Here is a 15,708-nt window from a genome sequence, read left to right on the forward strand (position 1 = left end):
TTTTGGTTTTTTGGCCCCGAGGCATGTGGGATCCTAGCTCCCTGACGAGGGATCGAACCCACACCACCACCACCACCCGCCCCCCCGCCTTGGAAGGTGACGTCTTAACTACTGGACCGCCAGGGAAGTCCCCTGCCTCTCCATTTTCAGATGATACATGCTTGCTCACTCTCAGAAGGTGAATTCATTCCTCCCCAGACCGTTATAGACACAGGGTGGTTTCCCTCGTGGTGGAGATTGTATCACATCAGTGCCTTCCAGGACCTCTTCCAGAAAAAGGAAAGTCTTCCCTCTGCACCCTGACATTCTTCATAGGTGAGCTCATTCCAGTGCCTGAAGAAAGGGGGGAAGATGTAGCCGGGAGAGCCTCACCTGGGTGAGAAATGGGGTCCCCCCGAGCTACAAGCCAGGCTCAGCCAAGGTCTTCCAATGGGATCTTGGTTACGTTTCAGCTTTGGTTTACTCATCCGTCAAATGGAATTAAAAACTCCCACTGCAGGGTGTTAGAAAGAAACAACAGGAGACGGAGTCCCTGCAAACAGCTCCACAAATTCTTGGTATTAGAAATAACCACGTGCCTTTTTTCTTTGGGAATACAAGACACCAAGGAAACTGAGGGTTTGGGCAAATGTCTCCCTCACCTGGGCACCTTCATGCATTTGTGACAGCTCAGTGTGTGCTTTAAATGAATTAAAATATCACTATCTGATCATTATTCTTTTATCTACTTCTTTAGGGAAGTGGTTCAAATTTCTATCAAAATAATTTCGATCATCCGTGGATTTCTTCATTAATGTTGTCTTCAACACAGATACTGTAAAAATGTAATACCGTAGCAAGTATATTGTAAAAATGTAATAAAGTATCTAAAAATGTTTCATAAATTATCTAACAGTTAAAAAAGAAGAAAAGAAATAACCACGAGCTCTTTGCATCATCATCTCAATTTTGCCTTTGCATGAAAATCAATCAAAATTCTCCTCCATGGGATCTCCCCATGTCCTTGCACACGTGCGTACACACACACACGTACACACACCTCCGTTCATTCTCAGTTATATACAGAAGGGCTACCATCTGCAGATAGCTTTTTGTGTACTAGACACTCTGATGAGCACTTTCTTTGGTTTTATCCTCTCACCAACTCCATGAAGCAGGTTCCATTTTTATGCCCATTTTAGAAGTGGAGTGGCCAGGAAAGGCTGCCTGCCTTTCTGGGCCACACAGCAACTGGTGGGAAAGCGGTCCCCTGGACATAGCCACAGGCCAAGCTGCCTGCAAGGTCTGGGAGGAAGTGGACGTGGCAAGAGGAAGGCCACTCACCGTGTTGGTCCTTCTAGCCCAGAAATCTGTTTAACAAGTGATTCTGAGGCTTGCTAAAGTTTCGTAACCAAAGACCTCAACTAGAATACATGGAGCACATTGGAGATCATGGCATAAAATGAGAAGGCACTTCTGCATATCTCATCAGTATTGGATTAGTGCCTTGTGATCAGGAGACCTTTCCTGCATCACGACCCCTGGGGAGCCAGCATCTTCCGGGATTACACCAAGAGTTCTATTTATATGGCATGCTTTCATTTTTTTCAAGTATGTCTGTATTTTCTTCTGATACTTCCCCCTCCTTTTTTTTTTTTGAATTATAAAAGTAATACATGTTTGCTGTAGCAAGTCAAAATAGTCAGAAGGCAAAAGGAAAAGTGCTTTCTTTTTAAAAACACCACAACAGGGTCATCTCCTATCGTGATCTAATAGCAGCAAAATAAAGAGGGCAGGGCTTGGAATCAGAGCAGGGTGAGACCCCAGCTTCTGCACAAGCCAGCTCTGCCAACTTAGGCAGGTCCCTTTACCTTTCTGATCCTTATTTTCCTCCTCCACAAAGTAGGAACAATAATCCAACAATCCGAGAAGGCTGCTCAGAGCTCTAAGCAGGAGTATCTAGCATTCTTTATAAATCCTCAGGGATTCCTTACGCTGTGAACTTCAGGTCATGAGAATGATACTGTCATGGTGCAGAATATAACTGAACAGTTTCAACTAGCAAAAGAATACCATAATATAACAGTAATATATCTCCAACTTATTTAGCACTCTCAACTTACATCAGACAGCGTTGAGGGCAGGACTTTACCATTTCATCATCCACCCTGATTTATGGACTTAGACACTCAGGCCCAGGAAAGTTACATGGCCATGGCCAAGGTCACACAGTCAGGAATTGTTGGTCTCCTGACTGTTCCTCCAGAGCTCTTCCTTTCTTCCCACCACCCCATACTACACGCAGATTCAAACCAATCCTACTTTATATGACAAGTCCAGCTGACTTCCTTATAGACCATGTCGCTCTTCCTCTGGCCTTCCTGTCTCTCACTGCGTCCTTCCTGGGTTTGCATCCTTTCAAAGTAAGATGTCATCACTAATACATTACATGATTACAACCAGCCACTGCAGCCAGTCCCATTGGCGTGCGTGAGCAGCCCACGTGCCAACAGCTCCCAAATTCATGTCCAACCTTGGACTTTCCTCTGGGTTCTAAACTCCTTTTTCCTACCATCTGCTTAACAAGTCCTCTAACAGTTTAATAGGTATTTCAAAACTTATGTCATCAAATAGCACTCTCGATTTCCCCCAATGAAACCTCTGCCTTCCAGGCTTCCATATTTTGGTAGGTGTCTTCATCACACACTCATCTACACAAGCAAAATAAAAAAAAAATTAAAAAACAGTATCAAGGAGTTAGGAACATGGGCTCTGAAGCCAGAATTCAGAATTCCTGGACTCATGTCTCAGGTCTCTCCCTGGCCAGGTGCATAATCGTGGTCAAGAAGGGGCATCTCTTGGGACTTCCCTGGTGGCACAGTGGTTGGGAGTCCGCCTGCCAATGCAGGGTACGTGGGTTTGATCCCTGCTCCAGGAAGATCCCACATGCCGCAGAGCAACTAAGCCCGTGCACCACAACTACTGAGCCTGTGCTCTACAGCCTGAGAGCCACAACTACTGAAGCCCTCATGTCTTGAGCCTTCATACCACAACTACTTAGCCCACCTGCCTAGAGCCTGTGCTCTGTAACAAGAGAAGCCACAACACTGAGAAGCCCTCGCACTGCAATGAAGAGTAGCCCCGACTCACCACAACTAGAGAAAGCCCACACGCAGCAACGAAGACCCAACACAGCCTAAATTAATCAATTAATTAAAATTTAAAAATAAATTAATTAATTAAAAAAAAAAAAGCAGGAGCACCTCTCTGTGGACTGGCTCACCCATCTATAGGATGGTTATTGCACTAGGACCAACCTCACAGGGTTGCTGTAAGACTAAATGTAGTAATACTTGTCAAGTTCTCAGGAAAGTGCCTGCCAGAAGAAGCCCTCCCCGTTGGCTTTTATTAATCTTGATTCCTCCTTCTCTCTGATTCTTTCTTGATTTGCCCCTTCTCTCTCTCTTCTCATATCACATCTAATTTATCAGCAATGCCCATTGGCCCTACCAGAAGATATCCCAAATCCATCCTCTTCTCTCCATCTTCACAGCCACCTTCCTAACTCGACCACCACTGCCTCTTGCCTGATACATCACACTCACCTTTCTCACTGGGCTTCCGGCTTCTCCTTGGGCCTCCATAATCCATTTCCACCAATAATCAGGTAGAGTTTTTGATAATATAAAATGGATCATGGCACTCACCTACATAAAACCCTTCTAGGACTTTGCATTGCTTTTTGAAACTTTTCTTCTAAAGGATTTATTTTTAGAGCAGCTTTAAGTTTACAGAAAAATTGTGTGGAAAGTACAGGGCATTCCCATATGTTCCATGCACAGTCTCTCTTATTATTAACATCCTGCATTAGTGTGGTACCTTCTGACAATTGATACGTCAATAATGAGACATTATGATTAAGTACATTCCATGGTTTACATCATTTGGGTGGTATATCCTATGGGCTTTGACAAATGCATAATCATGTATCTTCCTTTATAGTGTCATGCAGAGCAGTGTGCCACTGCCCTCAAAATGCCTTGGGCCCCACCCATTAACTGCCCCCAAGACCTTCAACTGCTTTTTCAAAATAAAATCCAAATTCCTCACCATGTCCCAAAAGACTTACATGATCTTGCCTCTGTTGGCCTTCTCTTTCCTGAACAAGCCAAGCCCAGGTCACCCTAAGGCTCTGCTCCAAGCTGTTTCCTCTTCCAGGAAGCCCCACGTGCAGATTTTCCTATGGCTGGCTCCTTCCTGCCTTGATAACCTAAATGTGGTCTTTCCCCTCCACCCAATCTACACTAGCCCCCAGCTACTCCCTATCACATCTCTTTTCCTTTACTTTCTTCATAGAACTTGTCACCATCTGGAGATGTCTTGTAGTCTATTGGGTCTCTAGTCTGTATCTCTGCGCCCCATCTAGAGTCAAGTACCCCAAACAGGAATTCACCAGCTTTGTTCACTGCAGGGTCCCCAGCTCTCAGACATGCCTGGTCCAGAAGAGCTCAGTAAACACTTACTGAATGAATCAACCCCAAACTGAATGAATAAATAAATGACTAATGCCATGTAATGAGCGTCTACATTTGTTTGCATTTTAGAGTTTACAGAGCACTCTGGCAGACATTTTCTTAATCTAATTTATATGATTAGGCTCAGGTTTAGACAGAACTTAAAAAGCATATTCACACCCTCTCTCCTAGTTCCTCAAGGCCACAGATGAGGAGTGAGAACGTTCTCTGCAAGGGAAGAGAGTTTATTTCTGAGATAACCTTTTGCACTGGACAAACAGTCACTTGGTTTAATTCACAGCTATGGGATGAAGAAAAAGACGTGGGGATACAGAACCTTGACTGATGAATAATAGTAACAACTGTCATTTGTCCAGCACTTGCTGTGAGCCAGACACGGTACTAAGTACTGTTGACACAGCGTCTATCTGCACAATTAACCCGTAGGGTTGGTGCCATTCCTTATCCCTATTTTCCAGACAAGGACGGGAGAAAGAGGAAGCTTGGGCTGGTAAAGTGGCTTTCCCAAGGCATGGAGCCAGCATTTGAACCCAAGGTTATCTGACAACAAAGTCCACGCAGTCCTGGCCCTTGGAATAAACACTGAATAAATAAACCATGCTGAGTTGAGCAATCTGGACATCCCTACCCACCCCCGGTAGCACAGTCACATGGGTGGGAGGTTGAGAAAGGGTTAAACACCAAAGCGGAAGGGAAGGATTGGTGTCTGGGTGGTGCTTTTCCAAGGCCAAGATCAGGATGGTTTGCAAGACATGCTTCCCCTTCACCAGGCCACAAGAAAAGGCCAGGTATTAATGAATGACACACCCAAGGGAGAAGGGGGAGGTGGGGATGTTTCCACTCAGCAAGATCTTGGCAGGAGCCATGTGTTTGGTTTGGGGTCTCGCCTTTTACAAGGTGTAGAGACAGTCGAGTCCCCGTCTTTTCTGGCTCTTACAGGATGCTGGAGCTCCCCAAGCCGGGGGAGGGGGGGCGGGGCAGCCCCCTCCAATGCGGGTACAGGCTGGACAAAGGGTGAGCCGAGGTGGGGCGAGCTTGGCGAGCCGGGGAGGCGGCCAGTCCCCCTCCAGCAGTCCTTCTGCCCACACAATTATCTGAGGAACGCCGCTTCCTGCCTTGCATCAGAAAGCAACATTTTTAAAGATGAAGAAATCCCTGCTTTCTTTTCTTAATTTGTTATTGTCGTGACATGACTGACTCAATAAGTAAAAATTTTCGATCCCTGCCCGAGGTCGCAGGCTCGTCTCCCCTAGGCTTGAAGTTCCTCCAGATGCTTCGTGCCTTCTCCCACTCCACGCCTCAGCACACGCACATGCTGTCCTGTCTAACTCCCAGAGGCCCTCCCTGCTTCCCAGCCAACTCTCCTGTGTTTTTCAAGGTTTGGCTCAGAGTCACCTCCTCCAGGAAGTCTTCCCTGACACCTCCTCCCAACTCACTGATGGAATTAGGAACTGCCCTTCTGTACTCTCAAAGCTCTTTCATCTGGGTCTTATCCAGTACCTGTGAGATCCTTGATGCCAGGGACTCTCTCTCTCTCTCACTTTCTCCCTAGCCCTGCACAGTCGCTGGCACAAAGTGGATATTAAATGGCTGTTAGAGGAAGGGATGAGAAGAGGAAAAGCAACAGGAGAAAAAGGCAGGAGGAAGGAGGGAGAGAGGGATCTTTGTGGTCAGAGGCATAGCTGCAGATACAATACAGACATAGAGACAGACGGATACAGCTAACTGCGTGCCCAGGTATGCACATGCGCACTCCAGCCGCAGGCCAGGTGTGAGCAGTAAGATCACTGGTCCAGGAGTCCAGAGGCCTGAGCTCTTACCCCCAGGCTGCTGCTGACTGGCTGTGTGACCTGGGATGAGCCACGCCCTCTTCTGAGCTGCAGATGTCTCCTTTGTAAAATATGTGATTCTAAGACAAAAAGAATGGTAGTGATTCCACAAGAATCAGTGCTGCCTTCCCTCAACAGCACTCCACCAGCAGTGCCCCAGATGCCACCCGCAGTGGTGCAGGAGCCAGAAGCCCCTGCGTTTGATCCTCTCCATTTCCATCTCATTCCATCAGACACTCGAAATCTATCCACCCTACACTGCATGATACCCATTTTGGCTGCTTCTGTGTCCATCTTCCCAGTGACAGATGTACATACTGGCTACAATTCCTGGACCAGTCTGGACTACAGCAGGTAATATAAGTGAAAGCAGCTTTGTCCCCATCACCCTGACTCCGCGGGGACCCCACATGAGGGCTTAGGACACACAGTACATGCAGATCCTTGACATGGTTCTCCCCACCACCCAAGGGTTCAGTTCCCATGAAAGGCACCTTTCCATCTCCCCACTGTCAGACCCTGGAGCCCCAACTCTAAGCCCACACCCAGCCTGTACCACTATCTGTATCTGCTTCCCCTGAGCCCCCAAAAATCTTCTGCTTGGTGCTGTTCCTTCTCCACAAACCCCAGCCAAAATCTGCATTTGAACCCATCATGAGGACTGCCCAGCAGAGTTGGGGGCCTCTACCACCAAGGGTTCTGCCCCCCTGGCCAGGGCAGGACAAAGCAGGTTCTGTACTTTATTAAACCAGGCCTTTAAATCTAGTGATATGTTACATATTATTAGTAAAAACCGAAAGCAACTGAGAAGGGGCATGGAAGAGCTTTCTGGGGTAAGAATAATGTTCCTACAATGCTAAGAGTTTGTCTTACACAGGTGTATCTGGTTTTCAAAATTAATCGAATGGGGACTTCCCTGGTGATGCAGTGGTTAAGAATCCTCTTGCCAATGCAGTAGACACGAGTTTGAGCCCTGGTCCAGGAAGATCCCCCATGCTGCAGAGCAACTAAGCCCGTGTGCCACAACTACTGAGCCTGCGCTCTAGAGCTCGCAAGCCACAACTACTGAGCCCACGTGCCACAACTACTGAAGCCCGCGCACCTATAGCCCGTGCTCCACAGCAAAAGAAGCCACTGCAGTGAGAAGCCTGGGCACCGCAACGAAGAGTAGACCCTGCTCACTGTAACTAGAGAAAGCCTGCGCGCAGCAACAAAGACCCAACACAGCCAATAACTAAATAATAAATAAATAAATTTATAAAAACAACAACAAAAATAAAAACCAAAATTAATCAAATGGTACCCATAATAACATACATTTCACTGTGTGTAAATTTTACCTAAAAGAGGAATAGTCGTCGTATACTGAACTTGATTTAATTACATTCATGCTGACATGTTTAGAAGTGCAGTGCAGTGATGCCTGAAACTTATTTGGAAATGTATTCAAAAACTAAGATGGATGCATGGATAGAGGGATTGGACGGTCATGTGACAAGGCAAACAGAGTAAAGGGTGACTTGTAGAATCTAGAGAGTGGGTATGTGCTTTTTGACTACAGTTCTTTCCACTTTCCTGTACGTTTGAAATTTTTAATAATAATACTTTGGAAAAACTACAATTGAAATCAAGCTGAAGAGTTGATCATTGAGGGGATGGTGAAATCAATTGTGTCACTGATGTGGTTTTCTGAGGCCACAGTGGAGACGGTTCTGATAGCTCCTCAGGACTGAGAAGACTGACGCCGAGTGAAAACATCAGCTCGGGAATCAGTCTGTGTGTGTCTAAGGATCACTGCTGCTATTTTTCAGCCACATGCTGAGAACTCAAGCTTTACAACGAAACGGACCTACCTGGGTTCAAATCTCGGTCCTGCCACTCGCCATTTGGATAAGCTCCCGGCCTCATGTTTGCTCACCTGTGCCATAATGACAAGGCATTTGCCTCATAGGGTTGTGAGGGGGTCCTGTGAGTCAGTGCCCATCAGGGTCTTAAATCAGCGCCCGGTGCTGAAAGCGCCCAGGTGGAGGGAGGTGCTAGTGTCCACAGAGAGATTTTCAGGAGGCCCCCTCGGGGGTTGGCCACCAGATGTGGGAAGCAGCGATAACCAGCTGACACACGGAGAGGAGGAGCTCTTGAGGGTTGGCCCCACTGGCAAAATCTTTCTCCCTGAGCTAACAAGTCACCAAGGATGACTTTTTAAAAGATGCTGCAAGGAAAACAGACTTCATGGAAGGATGCTTACAAAGCTCACAGTGGCAAAGTTGAGCTCGTTAGATTTGAGACAGTTTTCCTTTTTCATCTCTATTCTTCGGCACGCTGTTCCCTTCACCTAGAGCTCCTTCTCTGCCTCTGCACCTGACCTAAGTCCTGCACACCTGCACACAGCTCCAACAGCACCTCCTCCGGGAGGCCCACCCTGACTACCAGACTAGGCTGGTTCTCTGGTTAGAGTCTTTCATAGCAACTGACCCTTTTTGGACTGTCATACAGAGTGAAGTAAGTCAGAAAGAGAAAAACAAATATCGTATATTAATGCATATGTGTGGAATCTAGAGAAATGATACAGGTGAACCTGTTTGCAAAGCAGAAATAGAGACACAGATGTAGAGAACGACGTATGGACACCAAGGGCGGACTGTGGGGTGGGATGAATTGGGAGATTGGGATTGACATATATATACTATTGATACTATGTATAAAATAGATAACTAATGAGAACCTACTGTATAGCACAGGGAACTCTACTCATTGCTCTGTGGTGACCTAAATGGGAAGGAAATCAAAAAATGAGGGGATATATTGTATACGTATAGCTGATTCCCTTTGCTGTTCAGCAGACACTAACAACACTGTAAAGCAATTATACTCAAAAAAAAAAAAACAAAAACCTAACCCTCTTTGTCATTATATTGAAGTTTGTGTGACTGTTTATCTCAAGTCTCCCATCAGATCCTCAGAGCCCAGCACGGTGCCTGAAGCATAGACTGCTCTAAATAATCTGCTGAGAATGAATTCCAAGTGTTTGAGACAGTGAGTTCACTCTTTGTAGATTGAAAAATAAATAGAAAATTGGTGGTGGAGTGGGAAAGGCAGTAAAATAAATCCAGCTACATCCACGTTTGTCCCGGGCAACATTATATAGCTCTTTACCAGTAAGAATGGAAGGCAGCATCCATTGAGGTTTTACTTGGTTTGGGGGGAAGAAAGGTGGGGTGAGGCGGGAGACAGCATACAGCAGAATGCTCCTCAAACCCCACCCCCTGCCCTCCAGCCCGACACAGATCTCCCTCCGCATCTCACAGGCCCAGCCCCTCCCTGCTGACAGCTGGCCACGGGGACTCACAAGGGTCCCCAGGTATCTCGATTCCATTTTTCTGCCAGAAGGAACGGAGACACCTGTGCAGGAGATCACGTGACCCGACTGCGGCTGGGGGTACAACCAACCGCCTTGTCACATGCTCAGAATCGGCACGTGGGGAAAGGCAGCGCTGGCAGGCTTCTTAGAGACCGTTTCTGCTTCAACACGCTTCCACCCCGCTTACAGTCATCGACAGTGAGCCCTGGATACAGGAAGGGGCTTATCCAAGGTCATACTGCTGTGTAAGAACGTAACTGAACGGGTGTCCGTACATTGAACCCCCAATCTTCCAGCTGCTAAACTCAGAGGCAAGAAGGGACTTGACCACCGTTGTGGAGTGATTTTTATGGGTTGCTGCTCCGGGACCCAGCACGCATTCCCACAGCTGACACGCGGGTTGCCTGGGACCGCTCTGAGTGGCGTCTCTCTCCAGGAATTACCCTCAGCTGAAGGGAGCTGCCTCTCCCCAGGGCAGCCCACATGCAGTGATGGGCCGTGGCAAGGGTACAGAGCCCCATGGGGTAGGCTGGAGTGGCTGAGACCTGTGTGGCAGCAGCACCACAGCCCAGCTCCTCCCTCTGCCTAGTTCTGCCTCCCTCACCCCTCCCAGGTGCCCACGGACACTCTCCAGTGAACTTCCTACACACATCTCCATCTCTGAGTCTGTTGCCAGGGACACCCAACCAAAGATGGTGATGCAGCCAGGGACAGGAAGGGACAAGAGCCCATGGGAATAAAGTTGAGTAAAATGGTTTCAGCAGACATCAAGCACCCACTAAGTACCAGGTCAAGTCTAGTCCTTGAAGAGTCCCCAGGGTAAGAAAATGCATCCTGTACTTTATCTCCGAAGAGAGACATTCTGAGTGCTTGGCCCACCTTCTGCAAAAGAGGGAGGCCACGGCCACCTGGGACCCTCGAGACCTCCTTCTTTCATCCCCAAAGGCTGGATGCTCCATGAGGGTCCCTGTGTCACAACAGGGGAGCAGCTGCTTATGGGGTTGAAACATTCCCTGTATCACACATGCTGCTCAGGCCATTTCACCAGCTTCATCTCATTTACTGCTTCTGGGGAAATACATGGCAGGAATTTTGATCCCTGTTTGGCAGAGGAGGAAACTGAGCCACAGCGAGCTTAAATATTCCTTTTCCCAAACCAACTACCCTGTTCATCTCAGAGCCAAGATTCTGTCCCCGTCAGCCGGACCCCACAGCCTGAGTTCTTGGTTCCTACGCTCTACTACCTTTCTTCAGAATTCAGAGATGCTTTAACAGAACCTAACCTAGAACCCCCAGGGTTCTAGCCATCACCGCCATATCTTCCCAGAGCTGGAAAAGTCAGGATGTGCCTTTGACCTGCCTTGCTTTGCTTTTTAAAGAAAACCACGTGTTTGCTATCTTATGCCAAAGTTACGACAGAGTTAAGTTCTGCCAGTGTTGACTTTAAAAACTGGGTTGAGAGGTTAATATCTTTTCCCCTGATGCCTGTTTGTTTATGTTTCCGGAGCTAAAGAAGAGGGTCGTTATAAGAAACGAACCGATCCCCGGGGCTGTACCTGCAGCAGGGCGGGGAGTCCCGCCAGGGTACCTGGTGCCCCTCCCAGCACTCAGATCAGCGAGGCTTAGAGGGGGCCTCTGCCCCAGAGACCTGCTCTCCGGTCTCCCCCAGGTGCTGAGCAGCTCCCCCTTCTGTTCTGCATCCTGCTAGAAGTGGAGCCCAGCCGGGGGGACCCTGACAGCTTTGGGCATTTAGATACTGATACCCCCACCCCGAGAGTTGCCAGGACCACTCACAGAGGAAGAGAGGGCAGGTAGAAACCGGCTGCCCTGGCCAGGGCTTCTTCCCATCTCCTCTGGGGGTCCTGCGATACACCCACCCCTCACTCCTCTGCCAAGCAGCCTACTGAGCACTCAGCCAGCCTCTGCGAGGACAACACAGACAGACAGGGAGGGACTGCGTCTCGCTGCACCGTGCGCGCGCACACACACACACAAACACACACCCCAATGCATAAGCAAAACTACACTTCCGTGTGTCTCCACCTCTCCAGGAGGGTGTCAAAAAAAAAAAAAGTCAAACCCCTCATCCCCACCTCCCCGTGAATCCCCTGTGAAGCAGCCCCACTCACCATTTTCCTTTCGAGGGAAGATTCTCTTCTGCAAACTCATCACAGGGGCTCCAAGGATGAGGGAGAGCTGTAACCGGTCCCTTCCCAGTCCGGATCAAGAAGTCGTGGGGGATCAACAGCAGCTCCTAGGGCTGGGAGTATTTGAATAGGAGTTAAAATTACAAAGTAACTCCTCGTTAGAACTGTTTTCCCTCGGCAGGGAGGGAGGGGAAAAAAATCCCTTTCCTGCTGCCAGCAAATCCTTAACGTCTCAAAACGGTCGCTTCCAACTTCTGCCCTCCTTGCAAAGCAAATGTGTGGAAGGCAATGTTATTTCACTGAATCAAGCCCTCAGATCATAAGCCTTTTCCTGTACCACAAACAGAAATGTAAAACCTCAAACTTTCCCTTGGCCTCGGAGTCTGTTGTGAGCGGCAGAACACAACGCTTTCTGAGGTCTAATGTATGGAAAATGTGCTAAACTTCTTAGATCATCCCAAGTCCCCGACTTGGTGTTCCCCCTCCCCACCCTACATCTTTTTTTTTTTTTCTTTTTAATGAGTTCTGGTGTGTTTATGTAATGGCAAGGGACAAACACAACACCTCCAGTCCTCGCCCAAAGTCGAAGTGATTCATTTTCTCCTTCACACACGCCACACACAAACACAGTGCCTGTTTCATCCAAGTGAAAACGCCTTTCATAAAATCTGCAAAGGGCCGGGGCAGAGCAAGGCATGGTGAATGCAGCCTGTGTCCTGAGAAGGGCAGTTGGGCTCGGGGGAAGGTGGAGGCTGGCTCTAAACAAGACAAACAGAAGGCACCCTGACTCCCGCCCATGTCAGGGCAAGGAGGGATGAAAGAAAAGTGGACGTGAGCCCTGGGTAACCAGCCTATAAAACGCTTTCCGTCTGCTCTACCCAGCGTTCCCTTGCTGGCCTTCCCATACCAGGGGGGTTTATTTTTAGACTTGGACAAGATGTACTATTATTTTAAATGACCAATTTGATTGCTGGGTTAAAGAAATCCTTGGATTCCCCCACCAAAAAGACCAAAAGAATATACAATAAGTGGGCAAAGAGTCAGAGCTGCAAACTGGGGAGGAATGTGATGGTTTTCAGGATGCAGCAATGTGAGAACAGACCAAAGGGAAAGCCTGCTGTGTTTGATAGAGAGAGAGAAAGTTACCAGGGAAGCAAGCGCGATACAGCATGGTCCAGTTCCTGGGTTACCTGTCACCTGCCAAGTGGCCCAGGTCTTCCAGGGATGGGCCCCTGCCCTGGCTGCCTCTGGCCCCCTGACCGGTGTCATTCCCACCACACATAGTCTCAAATCACCATCACTTGATCAAACCACCTCCAGGTCACTGTGACCACTCTACCTCTCCCCTACCTCCCCACCCCCCACATCCCTTAAATACTCATTCTCAGGGCAGTGCTACAGGGTGCCAGGAAAACCTCTGCTATCAGCACCTGGAGTCAGAACAGCTCCCTGAGAGTCATCCTTATCCCAGGATGAGGGTTGGGATCCAGAGCTGGCACTTCCCTGCTGCCTGCTCTACTTTGCTCTGAATAACCAACTGCCCAGGCCATGAACCTGCAGGATGCTGCAGCTATACAATGCATGCAGAACCCTGAGGGCCAGAACCTGGCCTTGCATTCTAGTGGTACCCAGTAGCAGCAACAATGGGAAGCCGACTAGATAACTAGGGGAATACTTTGCAGAAATTAAAATGATGTAATAAAGACAGAGAAAGTGATATCACTTATATGCGGAATTTTTTTTAATGATACAAATGAACTTATTTACAAAACAGAAACAGACTCACAGACTTTGAGAATGAACTTCCAGTTACCAGGGCGGGCAGGGTGCAGGGTGGGATAGTTAGGGAGTTTGGGATGGACATGTACACACTGCTTTATTTAAAATGGACATCCAACAAGGACCTACCGAAGAGCACAGGAAACTCTGCTCAATATTATGTGACAACCTAAATGGGAAAATAATTTGAAAAAGAATAGATACATGTATATGTATATAACTGAATCACTTTGCTGTACACCTGAAACTCTCACAACATTGTTAATCAACTCTACTCCTATATCAAGTAAAAAGTTTTAAAAAATGATGTAATAAAATAAGATTTCTTGTCATGGAAAGATATCTGTGTTACTTTGCTGAATTAAATCACGTTACAAATACAGAGTGTGAAACATGAAACAAGAGTAAATTTGGAGAACTAAAATTGAGGGATTCTTTTCCTTCATGAGCTTCCCAACATCCATTGAGCTGTCCAGGGTTCATTATGGTATCCCCACAAGTAAGAGGATAGCAGTAGCTTTCAATTCATATCACCTATAGGATAATAGAAACATTTTTAAATTAAAAAAAAAATTTAAGTCAAGTCATTGGCTTTGGAACTCCTAACTGGACTTTGTTAAATCAATAGCAAAGACTATACTTTGCAAGTCATAGCTTTCGATCATATGAAATAAGCTTTTGACAAAAGAATTATTATTATTTGATTGGTAGGCAGAATAATGCCCCCTCCAAAAATGTCCACATGCTGTTCTCAGGAACCTGTGTTACATGCAAGGGGGCATTAAGGCTGCAGATGGAATTAAGGATGCCGATCAGCTGACTTTAAGATAAAGGGAGTATCCCGGATTGTCCAGGTGGGCCCAATAAAATCACAGGGGTCCTTAAGAGTGGGAGAGGGAGGCAGAGGACGAGGTCGGAGTTAGAGAGAGTGTTGAAGTAGCTACACTTGCTGTCTTTGATGACAGACTAGGGAGCCACCAGCCAAGGATGTAGGTGGCCTCCAGAAGCTAGGAAAGGCAAGAGAAAGGATTCTCCCCACCAGTCCCCAGAGAGGAATGTTAACTCTGCCAACCCTTTTGATTTTAGCTCAGCAAGACCCGTTTTGGACTTTTGACCTCCAGAACTGTAAGACACTTTGTATTGTTTTAAGCTCCTAATTTTGAAATGATTTGTTACAGCAGCAATAGGACCCTAATGCATTTGGATTTGCTTTTATTTTGTTTGTTTCTTCAATGCCAAAAGCTTGGCTTTGACTTCAAAGAGCAAAGCCTGGAGGATACAAAGCACAAAATTTATACCATAAACCCACAGATTTGGGAAAAACGTATGATAATACAAGAGAAGCTGTCTTCTTTAAAAGAAGATAAAAGTCTGCCCAACTGAAGGAAGGATGAGTTTCAAAGACCACAGGTAGAGGCAGATGGAACCCCTCACTTCTGCCTATTCCTGGTTGGCACTGAGACACACAGGTAGTACACACTGGGGACAAGACATAGCACAGAGGCCTGTGTCCCGCTTTCTATCTAAAGTACTGGGAGGAAAGAGCCTCATCTGAGTTTCCTGAGCCAACCTGGAGTGGAATGTCCACCTGGGGTAGTTAAACCAAGATTCTGGGACAATATCCTGAGTCTCCCACGGGAGGGTGGAGGGTGGAGTGGGAGAGAGTGTAGCTGAAAGTTCCCTGTACCTTGAAGAGGTACTCAGAATGCCTGAACGCCCCAGATGGCCAGGACCTCTGGACAGTCGGATGTGGAGGAAGCAGGGGGACCTTCGTAATGAGAGAACCAGACACTTCGGCAGCCAGCACGGTGAGGATGGAACCCCTGGGACAAAGGCAAGGCTGGCAGGCTCCCCCTACCGTGAATGTCTCAGAGAGGGGACCATGGACTGTGTGCACCTTCCCCAGCACCACCACATCACACTGCAACCAGGTAGGGAGACCGTCAACTGGCTGAGTAGGTGCCAGAAGAGACCTGAGTAAAATCAGGAGTAAACCAGGACTGACTAAATTTACTTTGGATTGGCAAAATCTATTTTCCAACATCTACACACATGGGGCATTAAGAGTTAAGTTCAATAAC

The 15,708-nt window shown here is 47.4% G+C and overlaps 1 protein-coding gene across 2 annotated transcripts in view; it reads right to left on the minus strand.

The window, feature by feature from the left end:
- The window catches only part of IL16 (interleukin 16), a 111,172-nt gene extending 98,669 nt beyond the window's left edge, over positions 1-12,503 (minus strand). The window contains exons 1-2 of one of the 2 annotated variants that reach the window (XM_057720895.1): positions 12,413-12,503; positions 11,831-11,961 (exon numbers count right to left, since the gene is read on the minus strand). In XM_057720895.1, coding sequence (XP_057576878.1) covers positions 11,831-11,870 — 40 coding nt within the window. In that variant the 5' untranslated portion in view covers positions 11,871-11,961; positions 12,413-12,503. Of the gene's footprint in view, positions 1-11,830; positions 12,313-12,412 lie in introns of those variants that run through there. The other variant, XM_057720896.1, reaches the window with a different exon arrangement.
- Positions 12,504-15,708: the final 3,205 nt, after the last annotated feature.

Source organism: Hippopotamus amphibius, chromosome 2 (assembly GCF_030028045.1).
Source record: "Hippopotamus amphibius kiboko isolate mHipAmp2 chromosome 2, mHipAmp2.hap2, whole genome shotgun sequence".
NCBI lineage: Eukaryota > Metazoa > Chordata > Mammalia > Artiodactyla > Hippopotamidae > Hippopotamus > Hippopotamus amphibius.